Source organism: Myodes glareolus, chromosome 22 (genome assembly GCF_982192425.1).
Source record: "Myodes glareolus chromosome 22, mMyoGla1.1, whole genome shotgun sequence".
NCBI lineage: Eukaryota > Metazoa > Chordata > Mammalia > Rodentia > Cricetidae > Myodes > Myodes glareolus.
The window spans coordinates 41,198,944-41,224,676 of NC_142047.1; the positions used below are offsets into that span (position 1 = coordinate 41,198,944).

The window sequence follows — 25,733 nt, forward strand, 5'->3', positions numbered from 1 at the left end:
AAGACAGAGGTGCCACATAAACAGTAACCCATGGGATGGGTGCTAGAGCAATGACCCAGTATGCAAGGCTGTGCTGGTGTCCTCAGCGGACCACAGCAGGAACACAACATAGAGCAAAAAGGAGTTGGCAAGGGTGAAGCGAGCAAAAATATGTGCACGCTGATTCAGAGCAACAAATGCACCTTAGACAGTGAAAAAAGAAAACACCAAAATACAGAGAACAGTAACCCAGGGAACATGGAAAAGGTACGTAAGGAGGGCGGTCCAGGAATGAATGGCCGGAGCCAGTAATCCTGATGCCCTTGATGCCCATTTTAAACTATATTTCATGTTCTCTAAAGTGCAGCAAAGAACAAGATCTCAGTTTAAGCCCAGCAAGAGGAGAAGGCGGGGGTGGGGTAGAGAGGGGGGCTGCTAGCACAGTATCGGTTCTTCGTCTTCCTAGCAAAACCCTGGGTCAAGGCCAAACCCCAAAAGAGCTGTATGAAAGCAAGCCTTCTTACTTGTAACCAGGACACGGCCCATAGCAAACGAGAGGGAAAACCAAATGCGGCAGAAAACCAACAGAGACATTTTACGCAGACAAAAAAAAAAAAAGGTTCTTCAGTACAAGACATCTTCTATTTCACAGAACAAGGCAGCTCCCCCAGCCCAAGCACAGCAAAGCTCCATGATACTCAGAAAGAAAATGGATTTTGCATTTAAGTTTCACTTCTTAAGACAACCCTCCCTCCAAATCCAAATTTCTACCCCAAAGGCTTGCTAAAATGAGAGAGGCTGACAAAAAGAAAAACTGCAAAGAGACCAAGCAGAAGAGAACCCGGAACTCTTCCAGCCCTACCTAGACAACCTATTAAAGAACCTGAAGTCTCGACCAGAAGAAAAGAAGATTCTTTTCATAGTTTTTTTTTTTTTTAAAGTTTATAGAGAAGTTGGATAAAGAACGGGCAAAAGAAAGCTGCCTCAGGCCTTCCGGGTTTGGAAGACAAGAGCACTATGAAAATAGAAGGAACGACGGCAAACCCAGCTTCAGACACACTGGTTCACGGAGTTACTGAGTGAGAGACTTGAGGAACCTCACTGCCATGAGGGAAGTCTGTGGTGTCACAGCACTGCAGAGAGAGTGCATCTGCAAAGGCTCACTCGCAGGGAGTCACCCAGGCTTGGCAGGCCCTGGCCCTCGGCCCTCTCACCTGGTAGAGGAATCTCTGGCTGAAGTGCTGCATGGCCCCCTGGAGCTGGTTCCGCTGGGACTGCCACTGCTCGTAGCTGCGCACGTACTCAGCGGTCGGACGCTGCCAGGTGGTTGTCCGGGTGTTGTGATCCACATAGTAAAACCTGCCTCGGGGGTCTGTCCGTTTTTCCCACCTGGAAACAAGGTGCTCATGCTGAGACGGCTACCTCACCATCTTTGCTGCCCCACGACCCTACCCCACCAAATTCTAAACATATTCTCAGGAATTGACTAGTTGTCTGGGCCACAGGTAGGCATGTCGCCTACTGGAACAATCAAGATGAACCTCAGGGTATTTTCTGGGAAATTCTAGGGGAGAAAACAGTCTTCCACCTTTTCTGAACCTGAGTAGAAAGCACAGAGCCAGCAGTCACTGGTTCAGCTGTACAGTGAGGTCGGCCCAGTAGACAGCAGGATACAAACACCGGAGAAAAGCTAGGTTTTGGGCTATAGTGTTTAGACGCAAGATTCAAGCTTCATTAGAAATCAGAGCACCTAGAATTTTTCATCACATGAGCTGATAAAGTCCCTACAAAGCCTAAGTCAGACTGGGTATCGATTTGTTTGTATTTGAGACAGGGTCTCACTGTGTACTCTGGGTTAGTCTGTAACTCACTCTGTAGATCAAGCTGGCTTTGATATCAGGTATCTTCCTGCCTCTGGCTCCTGAATTTTTGTGATTTATTTCTCTACAAGGACAGGCTATCTCTTGGTGTCATTACTCCCTTAGCTGTACGTCTCCCATACCCTTCCTCTAACATAGGCTCTTGTATGTCCACAATACTCTGCTCTCCACTGTGGTCACGAGTCATCTCAGCCCCTCTTCCTGACAGGGCTTTCAATGGACTCTGAGTGCTGTACCCATCCTCTCTTCTGGGTTGGCTTGCTCTCGTTTGCTGAAGTAAGTCACACAGTACTTCCCAAGTAAAGGCTCCAAAGTCAAGTTTCTGAAACTCGCCATGTCTGAGGATGCCTTTATTTCATCCTCCGCACTGGAATGTTAAAGAGATGGGAAGCTATTTTCCATCCTTGCTGTGACGGCCCACTCCACTGCTACTGTGGCTTTCTTGACTCCCAATCCTTTCTATGTACCCTATTTTCCCCCTCTGGAAGCTTCCAACATCTTTTCTTGGCACTCTGAGATTCCATTAGATGTGGCTTGGGTGGGTCACTCTTCATTTTCCAGGCTGAGCACTGGATGTGGGCCCTACTAATCTGGATACTTCGTATTTCCATTTTGGCAATTCTTTTCTTTTTGGTTTTTTGAGACAGGGTCTCATATGTAGCCCTGGCTGTCCTGAAACTCACAATGAAGACCAAGTTGGTCTTGAACTCACAGAGATTCACCTGCCTCTGTCCTTGAGTGCTGGGATTAAAGGTGTGTACCACCACGTCCACTTCATTTTTTCTTTTTTCTCCTTTCCTTCCTTCCTTTCTTCCTTCCTTCCTTCCTTCCTTCCTTCCTTCCTTCCTTCCTTCCTTCCTTCCTTCCTTCCTTCCTTCCTCCCTTTCTGTTTAATTGTCTGTTTTGCTTTTTGAGATAGGGTTTCTTGGTGTGATAGCACTGGCTGTCTTGGAACTCTGTAGACTAGGCTGGCCGAGAACTCAACAGAGATCTACCTGCCTCTACCTCCAAAGTGCTGGTATTAAAAGTGTGCACCACCACTGCCCAGCTCTTTTTTTTTCTTTCTTGCCTTTTTTGAGACGGGGTTTTTCTGTGTAATCATTTTTTTTTCTTTAAAACTTTTATATTATGACAAACAACACTGCTATGAACATAGTTGAGCACATATCCTTGTGGTATGGTTGAACATCCTTAGGATATATACCAAAAAGTGGTATTTCTGGGTCTTGAGGAAGGTTGTTTCCTAATTTTTCTGAGAAATCACCACACTGATATCCAAAGGGGCTATACCAGCTTGCACTCCCCCTGGCAATGCAGGAGTGTTCCCTTTACCCCACAACCTCTCCAGCATAAATTGCCATCTGTGTTTTTTGATCTTGGCCATTTTAGTGTATGTGTATGTATGCACATGTGTGTGCCAGAGTGTACATATACACATACGGTATTCAGAGGACAAGTTTCAGGAAACTACAGGTTCCAGGGATTGAAGTAAGGTTGCTGAGTTTAGTGGCAAGTACTTTCACCCACCTTGGCAGCTTCCAGGTTTGGTAGTTACTCCCTATTTAGGTAGTTACTCCCTATTCTCTGTTTGTCTGGTCTCATACTTGGCTACCAGGTTCCCTAAATTTACGTTCTAATTTTCATGTCTCCAAATATTCTAATAAGTTTTGGGTTCTTTTTGTTTGTTTGCTTTGACATAGTCTCGTGTAACTTAGACTGTACCAACTCCTTCTGTAGTTGTGCATGACCTAAATGCCTGATCCTCTTGTCTCTGTTTCCCAAGAACTGAGATTATTGGGCTGGCATGTTGATCCATTACTGGTTAAAACCACTTGTTGCTCTCACAGAAGAATTGGATTCAAGTCTAGCATCCACATGGCAACTCATAATTGTCTGCACCTCCAGTCTTGGGGATCCAACACCCTCTTCTGACTTCCCTAGGCATCGGACATGCATGTGGTGCACATACATGCACACAGGTAAAACACTCATACACATAAAATAAAAATATGCAAACAAAAAGAACTAACATTACAAGGATATATCACTATACTTGGCTTTGATTTTATTTTTATTGCCACACACATTAACTGCTGGGGGCTAGCCCTGGCAGTGGTCAGGTCCCAGAGAGGAGGTAAAATATCAGTGAGGGAAGGATGAGGCAGGCATGAAGATCAGGAGACTCTTGCAGCCTGACTTTCAACCAGAGCGTTTATTTATACAGAGGTCAGTAAGCAGGGATAGATTCACGATCTTCCACTCTATACCAAAGTTATATTTTCATTTTCCCCCAAACTTTTGAGGATATTAACTAAAATTTAGAAGCTGGGCATGGTGATTCATGTCTGCAATTCCAGTATTCAGGAAGCTGAGGCAGGAGAATCACTGGGAATGAGCCAGGAGCAGGCTGAGTACTTAGGCAGGAGCTGTAGGCTGCACTTGTCTTACTGAGGCAGAGGCTCCGCTAGCCCATCTGAAGGTCCTCGGACATCAGTCTGCAATTTTCCTACTATAGGCTGGCCAATTTCTCCAGCAAACAAACAAACAAAAACAACAAAACAAACAAACAAACAAAACCTCCAGTCTTTAATCTAGGGATGGTTTCTTCAGTTCATCCATTGCTACAATCATGACTTGTGCCCCTAATGATGGTCAGGTTCTCTGAGAAGTTTTTCAGGGCCAGTGACAGTCACATCTGTGTGTGTATATGTTTGCGTGTATGCACATGTGGCAGGACGTATGTGCTCAAACATACACATGAGGCAATAGAACAGGAAAGAGACTTGAATTGCTCTTGCAAAGAAGCCGTGAGGTGAACTCCAGGCTTTCATCTCATACACACCCTCCTAGGGTCATTGGTGCTCTGTGCTGCAATCCAGCCAGACCTTCAGACCGCAGGCTTCCTCAGCTCTACCACCTGCCTGTCAGCAAAGACACCTGGGTCACTATCTCCTGTGTGCTGTCTGTCTCCCTCTTCTTCTGTTTCCTTCATCCTTCCTTCAACTTCTCTGATCTTCTGGCCTATATTTCCTATGCTAGGATTATAGGCATGTGCTTCCATGTCTGCCTATATCTTATTTTTGAACATTTGTGTTTTTCCTAAAATGAATTTATTGCCATTTTAGCAAGTTTCCAGGAAGAATGGGACAAATACATGTTCAGTCCGCATGTTTACCTAGGAGTCATCCACTGGGTGAATTTCAAATTTCTTAAGACTTGTGTGTGTGTGTGTGTTTACATGCACATTCCCACACCACATGTGTACGAGTGCTCTAGGAGGCCAGAAGAGTGTTATGGATCGAGGATGGAGAAAGAGAGAGGAGGTCAATGGTCACTTCTGTGTTGCTTCCCTGATCAATCAGGTTCTTATCCCGATATCTGACTCCCAAGCTTTTATTGATCCAAAAAAAAAAAAAAAAAAAAAGAAAGGTCGAGCCTTTCTTTCAGTTCCTCCCCAACTTCCCGTGTCTCTCTATATGTCCTTGGTCCTCCAAAACCTCTATGGCTAATTTTGGCCAGCTAGTAGCTAGCTCTGCCCTCTGATTCAAAGTAAACTTTATTGGCAATCTTGGGAGTATCAAAGTATGATCAAATATCCCACAACAGAAGAAGGTACAGAATCCTCTGGAGCTGGAGTTACAGATGCTTGTACGTCACCTGACATGGGTGCTAGGACCCAAACTCAGCTCTTTTGGAAGAACAGCAAGCAACTCTTAACAGTTGTCAAGCTGTTAACATCTCTCTATAACAAAATTTCAAACTTCTAAGCTCTGTAATTTCATCATTTATTTCCCATAAATCTTGAGCGGAGTCAATCTTTAAGAACAGAGCTGAGTTAGCCTCCTCACTCTGGCTTCACCGAGCACCAAAAACAAAGGCTTCACAGGGCACACCTGGAGCATCCAGTTTGACTTGAACCTTCCATTCTGGCAAAGGGTTCCATGTACCACTCCCTACAACCTTTCATATTCCCACTGCACTTCCACTGATGCCATCCTCCTATGTAAGTACAGCCCTCCTACAACTGTCTATGGGGCTTGCTAGTGTCTATCCTGCCGAGCTCTGGTCCGAGCATTGCTCAGGACCGACTGAGGAGCACATGATGCAGCCTTGGCTATAGGCCCAATACTTTGTGCTCCAGAATAAAAGGACTGGGCTGCACACATGTGGCCAGGAATTTGCTATAATAGGGTGGCCATAATAAATCAAGTATTTGATTCGATCTTGGTGTTTTTTGTTTTTTGGTGTTTTTTTTTTTTTTTTTTGGTTTTTCAAGACAGAGCTTCTCTGTGTAACAGACGTAGCTGTCCTGGAACTTGCTCTGTAGACCAGGTTGGGCTCAAACTCCTGGAGATCCACCTGTCTCTGCCTCCTGAGTGCTGGGATTAAAAGCATATGCCATCACTACCCGGCTTTAATCTTGTTTCAGTCAGTAGGTTTGCTGAGATAATGGTTTTATTTGCTGTTTTAAAGTTGATCATAATTGTATCATGCTGCCTTGGTCAGAAACTTCTCTTATTAATGTTCTTTCTAGGTTTCTTACCATACAAAGAAGTAAGAACCCTTCACTTAAAATTCTGGAAGAACTGTGTTAGGTATCAAGACGGGCTTCTCCCATGAGAATATTAAAAGTATCCTGGGGAGCCAGGCTGTGACTAGGTTGGTAGAGTGCTTGCTTAGCATTCATGAAACCCAAAACTGCATAAACCAGGTGAGGTGGTACACACCGGGAATCCCAGCATTTGGAAACACAAGCAGGAAGATCAGAAGTTTGATGTCAGCCTTGGCTATATAGCAAGGTTGAGGCTACCCTGCACTACATGAGAGTCTGCCTCAACACACACACACACACACACAGACACAAACAGACAGAGAGAGAGAGAGAGAGACAGAGACAGAGAGAGACAGAGAGAGAGAGAAAAGAAAAGAAAAGAAAAGAAAAGAAAAGAAAAATGTAATCACAAAAACCATATCCTAGAAAGAAGAAAGCTTGATTGGTGTCCCACCTTAATATGTAATGAATAATAAGACCCTAGTCATTCTTAGAATCCCATATTTACTTTAGCTCTTCCAAAATGCTTAATAGATCAATGTTCACACACCTTTAATCTTAGCATTTGAGAGGCAGAGGCAGGAAGATCTCTGAGTTTGAGGTCAGCTTGTTCTACAAAGTGAGTTCTAGGACGACACAGAGAAACCCTGTCTCAAAAAAAAAAAAAAAAGGAAAGAAGGAAGGAAAAGGAAGGGAAAGGAAGGGAAAGGGTAAAGAAAAAGGGAAAAAGAAAAGAAAAGGAAAAGGAAAAGGAAAGGAAACCCTAAACAACATCTATACATCCTAAAGACCAGAGGGTTCAGAGACAGCAACTGTACATTTTACAGCATTCTTGTTCTAAAGTTCAAATGTGCAAGTCATACTGTTAAGTCAATGCTTGACCTGTGACATTTAGAGAAATACAAACGTTGACTCTGTGTTGGAGGATATGGAACAATAAATACTGCTAACTGCCAGGTCCAAAGCCCCATCTCAGCAAACATGGCAGTACTGGTGACAGCCCTAAACAGAACTTTGGTCAGGTAAACAGAAGGACTGTTACCAGGCAGACAAGCCTAAAGGTTTCCATTTACTAGAAAAGCTGAACCTCCCTTAAGCTTTCCCGAAAGGTCAACCACAAGACACCTAGTTCTGGATCAATACGGACAGTATTGTATCAGCTCAGGCCCTCCCCTGCTGTCATATAAACTGGCTGGCTTCTCTGCTTTCCCACCACCTTGAGACGGCCTTTGTAATTTGAGACCCAATAAATCTTTTTTTCTGCTTATGGAGTGGTCTGGTTCTGTAATTTTGAAGTACCATCATGAATACTAACAACATGGAGGTTTTACCATAGTGACTTGTTGTTGTTGTTGTTGTTGTTTGTTTGTCTTTTCAAGACTAGATCTCACTATGTAGCTCTGGTTGTCCTGAAACTCACTATGCAGGTCAGGCTGGCCTCACTGAGATCCACCAGCCTCTGCCTCCCAAGTGCTCTGGGATCAAGGGTATGTGTCATTATGCCTGGCTAATGACATATTTTAGAAGTGTGAACTGAAATATAGGTAAACGAAAATGTATATGATCTGCCTCAAAATAACCTAAACCAAGAAAACCAAGGAAAGTGGATGAGGGTTACAGATTACAGACTGGAAAGGTTTCCTATAAAGTAAATGTTTAAAACTTTCTGGTATAGTCTGTGGTGCAGTTACTTGACTATGCCACTGAAGAATAAAAGCAACCATTAGAAACCTAAACTCAGCCCTCAGGAGGCTGAGGCAAGGAATCACTAAAGGTTCATGGGCAGCCTTTATTACTTAATGAGACAAAGTGAGTTCCGGAACAGCCTGGGCTTCAGAGTGAGACACCTGTCTCAAAAATCCAACCACTTGGGGCAGATGTGGTGATTCACAGCTTTAGCTCTAGACTTGGGACCACTCGGGGCAGATGTGGTGGGGCACACACAGCTTTAGCTGTAGACTCGGGGCAGATGTGGTGACGCACACACAGCTTTAGTTCTACACTCGGGAGGCAGAGGCAGGCAGAGCTATGTTGAGTTGGATGCCAGCCTGCTACATATTGAGCGCTAGGCCAGCCAGGGGTACACAAAGAGACCTTGTTTCAAAAACAAAACAAAATGCCAACCAACCAACCAGCTAACCAGCCACAAAAAAAACCCTCCCATAACCTCAGTGTGGCTCAGAGGTACAGCGCTTGCCTACCATGGTGACCACACCCAGAGCACTGGGTGTGAACCCCTAGGATTGAAAGGAGAGAGAAAAGGAAAGAATAAGGAGAGTGGTTAGCAAATGAATGTGGCCATGTTCCCAGAAAATATTTACAAAAATGGGTGGAGGGCTCAATTTCACCCACACGCTGTTATAAGGTGTCAACTCGTGCTATAGATAAAACTGGCTGTGACTACGTGAGGCTCATTATACCATTCTCTATACCTGAAAATTTCTGTAATAGTATAAAAATTTCCACCATTCCCACAATAAATGTGGAAATTAAAAAAAAAAAACACTAAGAAGTCAGTGTTTAATTTTGACGTCACGTCCAAGTAGAAAGAGCACGAGCACTAGGGATGACGGGTGAGGGATACCACTCCCAGGAAAGCAAGGAAGAAAAGGGAAACCCAAGGCTCTGCTGGAAACTGGAGTGACAGCAGCATGTCTGTGGAAATTTGTGGAACCAGACAGTGAGGTGGGGACTGCCTGGCACACACTTGACAGTTGAACTTAACAAAGCACAGAGGCTCCTCCCAGAGCCCCCATAGGCACCATCCTTCCCCTAGGTACACTGGGAGGATGGTGTTCATATTTATGCAGGCGCTCTTCATGGCTGCACTAGGTGGGCTGAGGACGAGTCTTTCTTGAGAGCACAATTCATTCCCTTTCGTAAGTTCTCAAGACTAGGAGACACATGTGGAAAGAACGTTCTGTCCCTGGCAGACAGGAAATCAACCCCCTTTTCTCCTTGAACTTGGACAGTCTTTCCTACTTGGAAGTCTTTCGCGGCCTTCGGGTTTTTGAAGAACTTCACTGTGTTCTCACCAAGCCCAGAGGAATTAGGAGCAACCTGCTTTTTGAGGCAGGCTGTACACGGAAATGTACATTTGTATACATGTTACATTTGTGTACATGTTCATATCTGCCACACGTATATGCACATATGTACAAAGGAAAGAGGTTGACATTGGTGTCTTCCTCTATTGCTCCCTTATTATTTTTGAAGCAGGGTATTTTACTGAACCGGAACCTACCAATTCAGCTCACAACCATCTATAATGAGATCTGGTGCCCTCTCCTAGTGTGCAGGCAGAACACTGTATACATAGTAAATAAACAAATCTTGAAAGAAAGAAAGAGAGAGAGAGAGAGAGAGAGAGAGAGAGAGAGAAAGAAAGAAAGAAAGAAAGAAAGAAAGAAAGAAAGAAAAGAGCGAGCAAAGGCCACTGAGAGCCCAAGATCTAGGGCCGACCTCAGACCTGTCTCCAGGACTCAACAGCTCTGTCAGCACTGACTGTCACACAATAATGGAGCCCCTGCCATGAGTCGGGTCCAATTCAATGCATGTGGAGTAAAGGAGAGGCTGGGGTCAGGGTACAGCGGAAGGAGGGGAAAGCCAGCAAAGAAACATAGGGTATGATTGAGACAGTATGGCAGAGAGGTAGAATCGCCCATGGGAGATCCCTGGTACCCATTCCAGAGTCTCAGGCCTTACCCTGGAGGAAGAGGCCGCTCCCAGGTGGTGGTCTTGGTATTGTGGTCAACATAATAGACACGTCCGTTGGGCAGCTCTCTTTGTTCCCATCTGGAAAATAAAACCAAGGGGAGGCATGACACATACAGTTGAAAGGTACAGTCCTGGGCAGGAAGGAAGGCATTCACTGTCCATGGGCTCAAAAGAAAAACAACAACAACAAAGATGACATTTGAGGCCAGCCCAGCGTCACAGCAGTTCTGTGCTGCTGCTGGAGTCCTCCTGACAAGACTGCTGTGCATCCCTTCACAGCCGAGAGCACTGGGAATCCCCCTGGGCACAAGCTGGCGTACCATGATCTTTTTTCTTTTCTTAGAGATTTATCTTTTATTATGTGTCTGTGTGGGGGTATATGCAAGTGAGTGCAGGTGTCCAAGAAAGGCAGATGGAGGAACTGGATCCTCCTAGAGCTAGGGCTACAGGCAGTGGTGTGCCTCCATATGGCAATCTGGAAGAGCAGTATGTGCTCTTCACCTCTGAGGAGCCATCTCTCCAGCTGCTCTGTGAATTTTTCAAATCAGTGCTTCTTGAGTATGATAGGATCAAAGATTCCTTAAGAATACAATGGAGGGGTTGGAGAGATGGCTCAGAGGTTAAGAGCACTGAGTGTTCTTCCAGAGGTCCTCAGTTCAATTCCCAACAACCACATGGTGGCTCACAATCATCTAAAATGAGATCTGGTGCCCTCTTCTGGTGTGTAGGCATACATAGAGGCAGAACACTGTATACATCATAAATTTATAAATTTTTCAAAAAAAGATTACAATGGAAATGGAGAGTGTTTTCTTTCTAAAATGAATTTCTAAAAAAAAATTGCATGCCAATTTCTGGGTTTCATGGGCTTCTCTGAAAGTTTAGTTTGGGGCCCCTTTCTGCCTTTTAAGATACCACAACCTGTGTCTAGAGAGATGGCTCAGCAGTTAAAAGCACTGGCTGCTCTTCCAGAGGACCCAGGTTTGACTCCCAGCTTACATCTGTCTGTAACTCCAGTCCAAGGGGATCTGACATACTCTTTGAGCCTCTGCATGTTTGTGGTATACAGATAAACACTCAGGCAAGAAAATGCTCAAAGACAAAACACAAATAAATAAAATCAAAAGAAGTTATATTAGTTAGCCCTGTTCTCCTAGCTTTGTATATTTATGATAAAAATCTTATTTATTTATCTAATTATTTTGAGACAGGTCTCATTATGTAGCCAGTGATATTTATTTTTAGGCTGTAGGATTCATCAGCAGTCATGTGAAGACATGGATGCAGGAACACGGTGCGCGGCTGTCTGATGGCTGAGCTGTGAGCTAATATGAGTCTGGGAGGCTGAGGGTTCCCGTGTGCTGAGGAAGGGAGGACAGACAGCAGGTGATGCACAGAACCAACCAAGTCAAGCAGCGCAAACACAGTCAAGGTCCACCATTCCACACTCCTGTCGCCCGGATTCATGGGACCAGAATATAGGAACCTATATAAAGGACACAAAAGTTTGGTACAACAATGTTTTGTGAAGGATAAAAACAGTCCCAGAAGTTACCCTGGTTTTATTTACTTCTACTTTGGGGTACTGCCTGAACTTTATGGAAGAAGTTGGTATAGTCTGTGCTGATGAAAAGCTTGTTTTTAAAATATTATTGTTGCAAATGCACATGTGTCACAGCACGCATGTGCTGGCCAAAGGATAACTTTCTGGTGTTGGTTCTCTCCTTCCATTTTTACACGGAGTTTGGGGAACAAATTCAGGTCCTCAGGCTTGTGAAGCAAGGGTTTCAACGCTGAGCCATCCCACTGATTCTGCTTGCTTGCTCATAAAATAAATAGGAATTTGTTTCAATGTGACTACTACTTGAGAGTATGAAGTGAGCAAAGTGTAAGATTTGTACTTCATAATTTTACCTGTAAGAAACACTGACATTCAAACTTACTCACATAGAAATTATCCAAAACCAGGCTAGGCGGTGGTGGCGCATGCCTTTAATCCCACCACTGGGGAGGCAGAGACAAGTGAATCTCTCTCTGTGACTTCAAGGACAGCCTGGTCTACAAGAGCTAGTTCCAGGACAGGCTCCAAAGCTACAGAGAAACCCTGTCTCATAAAAACAAAACAAAAAAAGGAATATCCAAACCCCAAACAGAGAAGGGAGGTACAGGAGCTCAAGGTCACCCTCAGCTACACAGTAAATTAAGGATAGCCCGAGCTATCTTGAAAATTAAAACTGGGTGTCTACTATATACCCTGGTAATAGAGCACATGCCTGGCTTGTGCCAGGCTCTGTAATCTAGTCTTAGCACTGTAAAAACATAAAAATGGGGTCAGATCCTAATAATAAAACTGTCCACAATAATTTTATGGGGTGTCTTCACCCCATTTTTTTGAAACAGGATCTTGATATGCAGTCCATGCTGCCCTCAAACTTACTTACCATCCTTCTGCCTCAGCCTCTTGAGTGCTGGGACTTAGAGCCGTGTACTACCAAACCCGGTCTGGAATAACCCTCTTTAAAAGATAAAGTATCTGTTGCAGCAATTGGAGATTTTAAAAAAACGAAAAACCGGCACCAGTGTCTCTGCTAAGGGTCACACTGAACTAGCGCTGCTCTGGGGCTGTCTAGGAGTCGGCACCATGGCTGTAGACATCAAGACTAAAATAAAAAACTATGAAACAACCCACACCATAAGCAGACCAGGAACTGCTGGCAGAACTCCCTGGAGCTACACTGCTGGGAGACGACAGTGACTGCTAAGGCTTTTGGGTGACTTGTGTGAGTGGTACCCCATGTGTACAACCCCTCAGCCCCGTATCATGGGCCTCAGCTTGGGATGGCCGCAGAGCAGCAGGCGCAGTTCCTGGGAAGAGCTGACCTGGCTCCGCCCACCTCTCCCCTGTTCTCTGTTTTTCTTTTCTCCTCAGACAGTAAAAAGGGGACCTGGATATATGATAATCCTTACCTTGGGACCCTGAATCATAATGTAACAACTAATAAAATTCACCGAAAAAGTTAATAACAAAAACCCTAAACATATTTTTCTTTTATTCCTAAAACCCTTTCAGTATATAATTCATCTTATATGCAATTTCCATTTGAAACAAAGGTTTTATTATGCCTTGCTTAATATTTTAATTCGAAGATAGGCAGATACTTGAAATTCCAGGCAATGGATGCCTTTAATCCACACAGTGGTACAGAACTGCCAAGACACACAAGCTACGCTCCCCCTTCCCTGCAGCCCACGGTTCTGGCTGCTCTTTTAGCACACAGGCCTAGGTGAGATCCGCCCTCTCATCTTTGATGGCAGCTGATCCTAAGAATGACAGTCACTCTTTCAGGGACTGCTATTGTCCAGCCCTGCTCTGTGTCCTTATGAACCTTCTCAACTGACTCAGCTAGGAAAACAGTTAGCGAAGGGACCAGACCTTCCTTCCACCTGTTACTATCTACACATTTCCTTTGAAAACCGGACTCCTGCTCAGATTAAATGACTGTGGGGTCTTTCCTGACCCCTGGCCTGGCTGGCCTCCCTTTCTTTGAGAACTCTCACTCTTCCCTTACCTGCACAGCTATTCATGAGTCACACAGATCCCTTCCCCTCATTCATTCAGCACAGTGGGTCACTTCTGTCACCAGCCGTGCACGAGCCTCCTGCTTCTGCTTGACCCACATAGATTAAGCCTCCCGACTATCTTGGCTTGGTCTCCTCATGCCAAGAAAATGATACTGGCTTTGACTTTTGTCAGCATATCCCTGCCAGGGGTTGAGTTTCTGTCCCTTATAAGCATCTTTATCCTCACACTGAGATAAAAAGCCTTTTCAATCCACTGCCGTGGTCTTGCTCAACGCTGCATCCGGGTCACACAGGTTCTGTCTACGTACTGAACAGCTTCCTTTGATGCTCTCAGAAACAGTGTTCACAGCAGCGAGTTTGTTTCAGGTCACTACCTGACATGTTGCTCCTTGGCCCTCTGTGAGTGACACCGGACTGAACAGTGGCCACACTGGGTCTTGTTTTTGAAAGACTTAAGAAGTTTCCAATTTAACTCAGTCTTAAGGTAATTTTTCTCTTACCTTCATTCCTTTATTGTGTTGTGTATCTTCCACCCTTGATCCCCCGTCTCCCCACAATCTTCACATTAAAGAGTTTAAAGGGCAAGACAAAGCCTTGATCCCATTCTTAGGATGATGTCAATTAACTTTCTACACCATTATCTAAAAGGTTACCATCAGCGTGGTGTGGTGCCTACACGGTATCTCAGCACTCAGGAGGTAAAGACAGAAGGATCAAGACTTCAGGATAGCCTGAGCCAGTGGAAGCTTCATATCAAGAACTCTGTTATAGAGTCTTTCTTAGCATGCACGAAGCCCTGGGCTGAACTCTCAGTGCCATGCAGAAATTCCCTCCAAAAATAATTCTCCATTAAAAATCATCAAGAAACGAGCTACCCACTAGCTGCCATTACATGATATTGTCAAACCATCTGGATCAACGCATTGGTTAGTTGGATCCTGTGTTTGGACAGATCTCAGTTTCACCAAAAAGAAAAAAAAAAAAAAAAGGGCAAAACTGAAAACTGGGAATGTGCTGATAATGGCAGGAGTTCAAGTTAGTACTAGGGTTCTTCCTAAATGACCTTTATAAAATTACATGGTTAAATGCTCAAAATACATTCTTAGTAAGAGTATTGATGTGGCTGGAGAGATGGCTCAGCAGTTAAGAGCACAGGCTGCCCTTTTCCAAGAACCCAGGTTCAATTCTCAGCACCCACATGGCAGCTCACAACTGTCTGACTCCAGCTTCAGGGGACCTGACACTTTTACAGACATAAATGCAGGCAAAATATAAATGCATATGAAATAAAAATAAATAATTTTTAAAAAAGAAAGAGTGTTGACTATTTCTAGTCATTACTGTACTTGTTTTATTTACCTAGGCAATGGGTATTAACAGTCCTCACAATCAAAGAAAACCTGCTTTCTCCATTAAAAATAGAGTCATTGGGAAAGTGGTTGATGGGGGCACTAGGAAGAGGGAGAAGGAGATGGTAGATGGATATGATCAAAGCACATTGTATAAATTATATGAAAATTTCAAAGAATAACTTTAAAATGCAATTAATAAGTAAAATGAACAAAATCATGACATGTTGATATGTACACATTTATAACTTCCAATTTCTGGAGGCTAAAGTAGGAAGATCTTTAGTTCAAAGTCAGCCCAGGACACAGGACACCTAGTGACACCCAGTCTCCTACATACTAAGTTCAAAGTCAGCCTAGGATACAGGAAATCTTCTCTTGAATAAACAAAACAAAACAAAACAAAACAAACAAACAAAATCATGGCAAACAGAACCTTGGGCATCCTAAAGAAAGGATTTCTTGCTATTACTTGAACTGAAATGAAACTTTAGAAGAATATACTAGAAGTATTTGTGTTTTCCCAAAGCCTCCCATGTAGAAATTCAACTTCATACTGATTAAACACAAAAACAAACAAAAATACATGCTTTTGCTAGGTCTGCAGGGCACACCTGAATGAGGAGGCTGAGGCAGGAGGATCACAAATTCAAGGCCAGCCTGGGCTATAGAGCAAGAACCTATCCAAAACCAGAGAAGGGAGAGGGAGAAGGCTGACTCATGCTTCCTGTCTATGCTCTTACAGCAGATGCCTCTGCACTGAGCCCTACTCATTCTGGAACCGTAAAAGGATTCCTTCCTCTGCAGTGATGTTGGTTTTCTGAGTTAGAAATCTAAACACACTGCAACATAGTACCTTCATACTGGTTCTTGGGCAACTTAGTGCCTTCACACCAGCTCCTGGCTTTATTGGTTCTTTTCTCAACAGAGTAGGGACTGTGTCTAACTCCTTGCTTCTCCCGGGCTTTTCTGAATTCTGGACTAGCACTTCAATCTCAGCACACTGACTTTCTTTTAATAATTACAAGCAGCATTCTATGCCCAAGCCCAAGATGCTAGAGGAGCAGTTACTGAGTTTCCTAAATTAAGTCTGTTTTCTTTTTCTCTTCAATCATACTGTTTGCTTTGCCTTGGGGAAATCCCAGATGGAGTCTGGTAACATTCAAATATAAGCTTCTATAGAAAGTAAAGACAAGTCTCAGAAATGGTCTCTGTAAAACACACACAGACACACACACACACACACACACACACACATACACACACACTTTTCAAATGGAAAGTTGACAACATAGGTAGATAATCTGAAAAATAGTGGATGAGAAAAAAAATGAGTCTTTTCCTTTCTAAAGGCAACTTGATCAATAACCCTGTCTACATAAATCCTCTGAGTGTGAACTCCTAACGCAGACAAGAAAAGAATCGTGTCAGAGATGCAGCTGTAGGAGCACCTATTATAGCTCATCAGAGCAGAGGCAGAGACCCTGAACAGCCCCATGGGGCACAAAGAGAAAAGGAACTACTATTTTGTTGTTGTTTTTGTTTGTTTGCTGAGACAGGGTTTCTCTGTGTGTCCCTGGCTGTCCCGAAACTCACTCTGTAGACCAGGCTAGCCTTGAACTCAGAGATTTGCCTGCTTCTGCCTCCTGAGTGTTGAGATTAAAGATATGCTCCACCACTGTCTGGTGAGAAAAACTACTTCCATAACAGGGCTATTCCAGTTTTAAAACAAACTGGAAATGAGCATTAGCATGAGTATTAACTTATTCAGATGTTTACAACATACTGGATGAAAAAGCAAGTTAATAAATAACATGCTTGAAATAATCAAAACTGAGTGTAAATAGGAGAGGCTGGAAAGATGGCTCAGGAGAATGGGTGCTTGCTATTGGGCTTGAATTTGATCCTGGAACTGACATGACAGAAGGAGAGAACAAACTCTTGGAAGTAGTCCTCTGACCTCCACATGTACTCTCTTGCACACACAAAACAAAATTAACATTTAATTATGTGTAAAAATACTAGTTTTAATTAAATCTAAATTGCCATTATATGATTAACCCACCAAGAAAAAGACAGCAACAATTAAGCAATGGCATGCCAACGTTTATAAATTACATGCTGAATTTTAAAAAGATAAAATATGAAGCCAGGCAGTGGTGGCACACGCCTTTAATCCCAGCACTCAGGAGGCAAAGGAATGTGGATCTCTGTGAGTTCAAGACCAGTTTGGTCTACAAGAGCTAGTTCTGGGACAGGCTTCAAAGCTACAGAGAAATTCTGTCTCAAAAAAAAAGGTAAAATATGAAATAATATGCATACGAAAATCAACAATGGGAGCTGGAAAGATAGTCCAGTGTTTGAGAGCATGTACCACTCGCTCTTTCTGAGGACCAAGTTTGGTTCCCAGCACCCATGTCAGGCAGCTCTCAACCACCTGTAACTCCAGCTCCAGGAAATCCAAAGTCTCTGGCTCCTTCAGGCACCTCACTCAGGAGCACATATCCACACACACACATAATTCCAAATAATAAAGTTTTTTTTTTTAAATCAACAAAATGCGGAGTATCTGTACATTACAAGAATGTTACAACCTCAGAACAAGGAGGAACTCAAAATGACCACACATACATGTACACACACGTTTGTAATACACATACACAATCATCTTTAATTTTTTTCTTTTTTTTTTTTTTTGAGACAGGGTTTCCCTGTATAACAGTCCTAGCTGCCCTGAAACTCACTTTGTAGACCAGGCTGGCCTCAAACTCAGAAATCCTCCTGTCTCTGCCTCTTGAGTGTTGGAATTAAAGGCGTGCGCCGCCTATCATTTTTAAATTTTAAAAAGCTGTCTAATTTAATGAGTATGAATGTTTTGCTTGCATGTATATATGTGCACCACATGCATGACTGGTGCCATGAAGGTCAGAAGAGGGCAAGAGATCCCCTGGAACTGGAGTTAGGGTGGTTGTGGGCCACTGTGGATGCTAGAAATTGAAGCTGGTCTAGACTGCTCTAGACCGCTGAAACATCTCTCTAGACCCATTTTTTTAAAAGGCACTGTAAACAAAGTAATGAGATAAGCTACAGTCTGGGAAAAAGTTTTGACAATATATATCATTGGACATTATCTAGTACATATTAAGAATCATGAAGCTACATCTGCAATATCTGTACTCAAGAGGCAAAGGCAGGATACGGAGTTCAAGTCATGTGTGTAGGCTATAGAACACAATTCAAGACCAGCCTAAGCTACAAGAGATCCTGTTACAAGCAAACAAATCCTGCTGGCTAAAGAGAAAATAAAGGGATGGAGAGGTGGCTTAGCAGTTAAGAGCACTTGCTGCTCTTGTAGAGCACCTGGGTTCAGTTCCACAGTATCCACATGGTGGCTCACAACAACTGTCCAGAACTCCAATCCCAGTCCCACTGCTGTCTTCTGACCTCCAAGGCACCAGGCACATATATGGCACACATACATGTATATAGACAAAGATCCATACACTCAAAAAGAAGATAAATAAGTCTTTTTTAAAAGGAGAGAAGCACTCCAGGGCGGTGGTGGTGCACGCCTTTAATCCCAGTGCTCAGGAGGCAGAATCTATGTGAGTTCAAGGCCAGACTGGTTTACAGAGGGAGTTTCAGGCCAGCCAAAGCTACACAAAGAAACCCTGTCTCGAAAAAACAACAATAACCCCCCAAAACAAACAAACAAACAAAAAAGGAAATTTTAAGGGGACCAGGGAGATGGCTCAGCAGTTAAGAGCACTGGCTGCTCTACTAGGACCTGAGTTCAATTCCCAGCACCCACAAGGTGGCTCACAACCTTCTGTAATGAGATTTGATGCCCTTTTCTGTCGTACAGGTACATATGCAAATAGGGTACTTACATAAATAAATAAATAGAGAGAAACACAAATAGCCAAATGAAAAAGTAGAACAAAAATTGTACCAATAAGGCAATTCATTATAAAAAAGCAAAATATTAAAAAGAGTATCAATGATAATAAAAGAAATTCAAATTCAAACCACAAATAGAGCCAACAATGTGAGTTGTAGCAAGATCACATATATGTACCCAAAGAAGATGACTCCATAGCTGACCTGAGGAAGTAATTTGAGAGGGGTCCCCAAAGCTGAAGGTCTGAGTACAGGAAATTCACTTCCAGAAGGACATTTTGCTTTACTAGTTTTTCTTTTTGTCTGTTTTTGTTTTGTTTGTTTGTTTTGTTGTTTTGTTTTGTTTTAGATGGAATCTCGCTCCAGGTTTTCCCAGACCTTGTGTATATCAAGCTAGCCTCACACTTAGATCCTCTTCGATCTGCTTTCTGAGTGCTGGGTTACAGACATGCACTACCATGCCTGACAAAATACTATTAATTAGGCATTTTCTCAGGGCAGTGTTGGGGATGGAACACAGGACCTTATGTATACTGAGCAAGCGCTTTGCCATTGCACTGGAGCTCTTACCAGGTATTACAGCTCTTACCGAAATAAGCATGTGTACAAAAAGGCGTGTACAGGGGACGGCCTCAGTGCAGCACAGCTGCAATTGTAGGGAAACAAGATCGTGTAAGCTTGCATTATTCATACAACAGAAAATCACACGGCCGTTTATGTGGATGTGACCACGTCTAGGTATTCCTGTACATGGCGACTACATCAAAGAGGGGTGTATAAGACTGTCAAAGTATTTTAGGCCTCAAGGTTTCTGGGGAGAAAATTTTACATTTATATATTTTTGGGGGGTTGGGGTACTGCAGGGCACTTGTACAACAGTCAGAGGACAATTTGTGGGAGGCCGTTCTCTCCTTCCATCTTCCTGGTTCCAGGGACCAAATTCAGGTTCAGGCTTGGCACTTTTACCAACTAAGACATCTCATCACCTGCCTCCCAGTCACCATTTTCATCTACAGGCTTTTAATAGTTTATAAAAATACAAGTACATACAATCATACTACCAAAATCTGGTAGATACGTGTTTATCCCATGTTGATAACTGTCCCCTTGGTGTCAATATCTGTAATCTTGGTGTCAAAATTTGTCACCCCAGGAGAACTGTTTAAGGTGTCCTCACTTGCAGCATGAAAACAAAAGTAGCTAACTCATGTTTCAGAAAAGAATGAACAAAATGATCTCTGGGTTAAACTCAGCGATCCCCAACTCAGTGTGAAAGTTTATTCCATCTGGTGGCTACTATTAATGATCAGGAAAATGACAACAGATGCACAAAAATATCAAAATGTAAGTCTAGAAAGGTGTTTGACACTGTTGTTGTAAGTCTAGAAAGGCGTTTGACACTGTTATTGTAAGTCTAGAAAGGTGTTTGACACTGTTGTTGTAAGTCTAGAAAGGCGTTTGATACTGTTGTTGCTATGCTGTGTCTATACTCCCCACCCCATCCCCAACCCTGCCTATCAAAGATCTTGTTTGGTTTTGCTTTGTGGGTTTTGTTTTTTTTTAGCTTTTTGAAACAGGGTCTTTTACTCTAGCCTAGGCTGGTCTCAAATCCAACAATCTTCCTGCCTCAGCTTCTCTAAATTCTGTGATTACAGGTGTGAGGAACCATGTTCAGCTCAATGGTCTTTTATAAGATCAAATGGAAATTAAAATACTAAGGACAAATAAGAACGTGATTATAAGTAAAATAAGTCTATTTACTTAGACTTGCCACTCCATCTCACACCACGGAAGATGCTGAGGGTGCCAAGATGGGCACAATACCCCTCATTCTTGAGGAGCTCTCAAGAAAGCACAGTAAATGGCCTAAGGATTACATGCGATCACATAATTTCAATATGGGAGGAATATCTCATGGCTCCGGGAGTCCACTAGTGACAGCAGAGTCTTTTGGAAAGAAGACAACATGCACTATTTGAGTTATCTATGTATGTAATAATTCTTTTAGTGTCAAAAACAAAGTTATATTCCACAAAACAAAAGGTGAGAAAAGGGCACAGCCTCCTGATATAATCTGTGAATTCCAAGACACTCAAAATGTGGTCCATGGTCCAAACTGTTAACAGTTTGTGCCCAGAAACAGAGGTTTCTTAGCTTCTAGAAACTTCTGTCTATGACATTGTCTCAGTATCTAGATATGTATGTGATACCTTGAACAGAAGGTAAAACAAATATGAAGATTCATCATAGGTTAAAAATTTAAAAATAAATGAATAGCAACCCCCACCAAAGCAGGTTCTTCATTTATACCTGTGTAATACTATAAACGCTCTGAGTGAGAAACATTTTGGCTTAAGCCAAAATCCGTGGCTCAGGCTAAGTTATAACTTAGCAGAGATGTTCCCAACGCCCCCATCCCTTTTGGTGTCTCTACAAACGAAACATCAGAGACCTCTCCCAAAGCTGTCTCAAGGTCTACCTAGAGAAGCCTCTGGGCCTCCAGCAAGGGCATGGGGACAGATGGCAAATGTGAAAACACCACTCCATTAATTCTACTCTGAGGCAGGAAACAGGGCAGCCAATGACTTGGGGAGAACAAGGATGGTGTGAAATGGCAGAGCTGAGGTAAGCTGGCAGTCCAAACACAACGTCCTCTCTTATGTAAGAAACCACAGCCATGTGCTAGCTGCCAGGGCGAAATAATGTGCCTCTGTGTGAAGGACTCTGAAAGCTGAGAGACTAGGGCGTGCTGGAGGTTTGTCAAAGCTATGTACACATGGTCTGCTCATGAGTGTTCATTCTCCAAAGTGGGCCCGACACTGACAAAAACCAGACACAGGGCCAACTGACCAAAGTGGCCACACTTTCTACTCCCTGCCTGGGCCACTACCTCACGTGTGTCCAACACCCCTTCTTTCAATAGACACTTGTAACCTGGAAATTCCACACCTTCCAGTAGCTTCTTTGGGGCTAATTAGGTTAAAAGAAAAAAAAAAAAGAACTTCCAGACAGGGAGAGAAATGGAATAACAAATGTTGTATTTGGCCTCAGGCAGTCCCTGTTTCAGAAGTCCTCAGCCTGGAAGCACACAGATGTGTGTGACCAGTTTTTCCTGCTGTAAATTTCAGAGCACCAATGTGGCAATTCTTGGAATTCCCAGTGAACCCAATCTCTCTCTCTCTCTCTCTCTCTCTCTCTCTCTCTCTCTCTCTCTCTCTCCCCCCTTATCATTCAATAAAGCAGATGAGATGGAGGAGTCAGCCTGAGGCTCAAGTTTAGCTTAGAAATATTTGGAGTCGAGAAGAATCCGGGAATGAGGAGCCTTTCTGAAGAGGTGGGTTGGACCTGTGACAGACACACTGAGCCCAAGGACAGTCCATGGCGAATGAAGGAAAATGCAGTATTCTTCTAGAGATGCTCTTTCTTTAAAGTATCGGTGAAGCAGAACATTCATTCAGATTTTTTTAAAAAGGGAGGGGGAAGGAAATGGAGGAGGAGAAAGACAGCACTTAGATGTATTCCTTACAAGTAGGTCCTGGACCTAGTCACCTACGGTCCAGAATGATGAGGGACTTGAACAAGCAATGACAAGAGTGAGAAGAGATATGGCCACATAAATGGTTGTTCAACCTTGTCTACCAGGGGTCAGGAAGGACTGCTTCCCTGAGGACTGTCATTAACCTGAAACATAAGGAATTAAATGTAAAACATTGAAGAAACATTGAGAAAGACCATCATGGGGAGGACCCTTGGCTTGGAGGAGGCAAGGCATGGGTCGGACTAAAGGCCTTTATTATGATTAAGACTGCAAAGGGAGAGCGGCTTCCATGGGAGACTGAGGGCAGGTGGAGCCCATTAGTCAGAGATTTTCAGCTTATTTAAGGATTTGGAAACTTATCCCTAAAGACAATAGGAAGCTGCTGTGGCATTCCAAGTGGGAAAGGTCATGCTTAGAAGTTTTACTTTAATGGTTAGTTTAAAGAAAGACAAATAGCTGGATAGTGGTAGCACCCATCTTTAATCCCAGCACTCAGGAGGCAAAAGTAGGTGGAACTCTGTGTTCGAGGCCAGCTTGGTCTACAAGGGGAGTAGTTCCAGGGCAGCCAGAACAACACACAGAGAAACCCTGTCTCAACAAACAAACAAACAAAAGACAGACCAATGGTCTGGTGGTCGCCTGGGCCAATGATGTACTATGTGCAGGACGAGTTAGGATGGGTCAGGTAATGGTTCTGTTTTAGGCTAAGGTAAGCTACACAGCTAGTACAGTGGGCTCAGGATACGGAAATGAGAGCTGGCATCAGTTCTCAATGAAGTCAAGGGATCAAATCAGGTGCCAGAGAGAGAATTCAGTGGGACTAGAACAGACTTCATAGACTATTCTGACACAGACTATTTCTTGCTTAGCTGTCCATTTGCAGGGCCTAGCCCTGGACTTGCCGTGCCTTAAACAGTAATGACTATCCTGTCTGGTGGGAAAACGCAGGCCAGTGAGATGGCTCAGCAGGTAAAGGCTCTTGCCACCAAGCCTGACAACATCAGTTCAACTCCCAGAACCCACATGATGGAAGAAGAGGACAAACCCCCTAAAAGCTGTCCTCTGAGCTCTGTATGTTTGTGTACACACAACTACAAATGCCTTTAAAAGCGTGTAATGAAAAAAATGTAATTAAAAACTTTTAAATAAAAAAATGCATGCCATCCTACAAAGGCACTAACCTGTCTGTAACTTGGACACTAGAAGTCCAGCTTAGACGCTTCCTTTCTAAATTCTCCTACGTGATAAAGGAACTCTGCGGTCTCCATCGGTGCTCCACACGGAGCTGCACTTCACTCCCTCTTCTAGTATTTACGGCAATATAACAGACTAGGGCTACATCCACCATCTTGTTGCCTGGGTGTCAACTTAGAAACAATGGAGGGAGGAAGGCACTGGGTCTACAAACTGGGAGGATTGCTGTAGAAACTATGTCCTTTCTGGGTTCTAATACCAAAGCCAACCAAAAAGCCTGCTGTCTGCACTACCAGGCGCTCAGCAGTGTTGGTGGCCCGCTCCAAGAGGAGTGGCAAGCCTTGGGCACTGACCTGGTCCTCCAGATACTGGGGTAGGAGTAAGTACTCCTGGAAAACGGGGTCTCCCAAACTCTTCTCTGGAATATTCTATACATAAAAGTGGGTACCAGCACACACACACACACACACACACACACACACACACACGCATGGACCTTGTCACATTCTAAATCCTCTAAGAAAAAGACACTGTCTAAATTCTACCTCAGAAAAGTGTTTTAGCCTCTGGCCAAGGGGGGGGGGGGTGAGAGGGGGCAGGCTTCCCTGGACTGCTGAATAAAGAGCGTTTTCAGAGTCTGGAGTTTTCCGACTGCTTGGAAACAGGAAGAGCCCAATCCCAGAGAACAGTAACCCTCACACACACCCCACATAAAGACATGCTGAGCCATTAGCCCTAATTGCCTGTGACTGACACAGGAGAGAGGCCGGTCTTCCAGGCATTTGCTCAACGGAAAGAAAACAAACAGCTCACTGGGGACAGAGGCAGCCATTTTCTCTCCTTTCTGCCAAAATGATTCTGCTCTGGTCCCCCAAATTATAGCACACAGATTTGAAAGCACAAACAACATATAGTTCTTTCAAGCCTCCCATAGCATATGTGAAAGAGGAAAGAAAATCTCTGCAGAGGTACACAAGTAGTTGGTGAATAGGCTTTTCACAAAATCAAACCCTTGATTTCAGAACTGCCTCTCAATGCTCCAATTTTCTTGAGATTTGAGTTAACAAGACTTATCTATAATGGTTCTCATTTGCTCAACACACTATTTAGGAGAAAGGAGTTATGAGAACGCTAAATACAAGCAGCAAAAACCACACATGCTCTCGGAAACAGGATTTTAACAACTGGGAGATCAGAAGTGGCCCTATGAACAAGGTGCCATATTCCTCAGGATGCAAGAGACAGCTTTCCACGTTCATCATGAATTATACTTTGAGGAAATACTCCCCATCCTCAAGCCTACATCAACACATCAGTGACTTAGAAGGGCAGAAACGGGATTCTTTAAAACTACTTTTTTCGGCATTTATTTGTTGGTGTGTCTGTGAGGGGAAGAGCCTGGGGAGATCAGCAGACAACCCACGAGAGTCTGCTCAGCTTTCTCCTACCATGGAGGGGCTGTCAGGCTAGGGAGCAAATGCCTTTACCTGATGAACCATTGCACCAGCAGCCCTAAAACGATTTTTTAAACGATATTTACTTAGGGGCAGGGAGCATGTGCCAGTGGGCAAACGTGGAAGTCAGAGGGTAACCTTCAGGAATCGGCTTTCTACTCCACCTTGGGAGGGGGGGGGGTTCAGGCTTGGTGGCAATCAACTTACACTATGCCATCTTGCCAGCATGGGACATTGGTTTCTTTTGTGCCATACTGATAACCAGGATGGACAATGGGACTGGCCCTGACCATACTCGGCCTTAACTGAGGTTAAGACTTTGTTTCCCAGGTCAGAAGCAGTCTCTGTTTTTATGGCTCCTTCACAGCCACTTCACGGTAAGGCTTGCCTGTCTGTCAGCATATGTTTCATACACACCATCTTATTGGAGTTCTTAGACATGGATGCTTATTGTCACCACATAATCAACATGTAACTCACACAGACAAGGCCACACAGGTGAGGTCGAGGAATGGATGCAATCCCCAATCTAATTGATCCCAGCCCCCACCAAAAAAAAAAATCCATGTTCTTTTAAATTTTTTCTAC

General features: G+C 43.6%; 1 protein-coding gene across 1 annotated transcript in view; it reads right to left on the minus strand.

Moving 5' to 3' along the window:
• Wwp2 (WW domain containing E3 ubiquitin protein ligase 2) overlaps positions 1-25,733 on the minus strand; it is a 126,468-nt gene that overhangs the window by 16,403 nt on the left and 84,332 nt on the right. Inside the window, 2 exon segments of the mRNA XM_085681764.2 lie at positions 1,194-1,368; positions 10,117-10,206. Of these exon segments, the coding sequence (XP_085537890.1) occupies positions 1,194-1,368; positions 10,117-10,206 (265 nt within the window).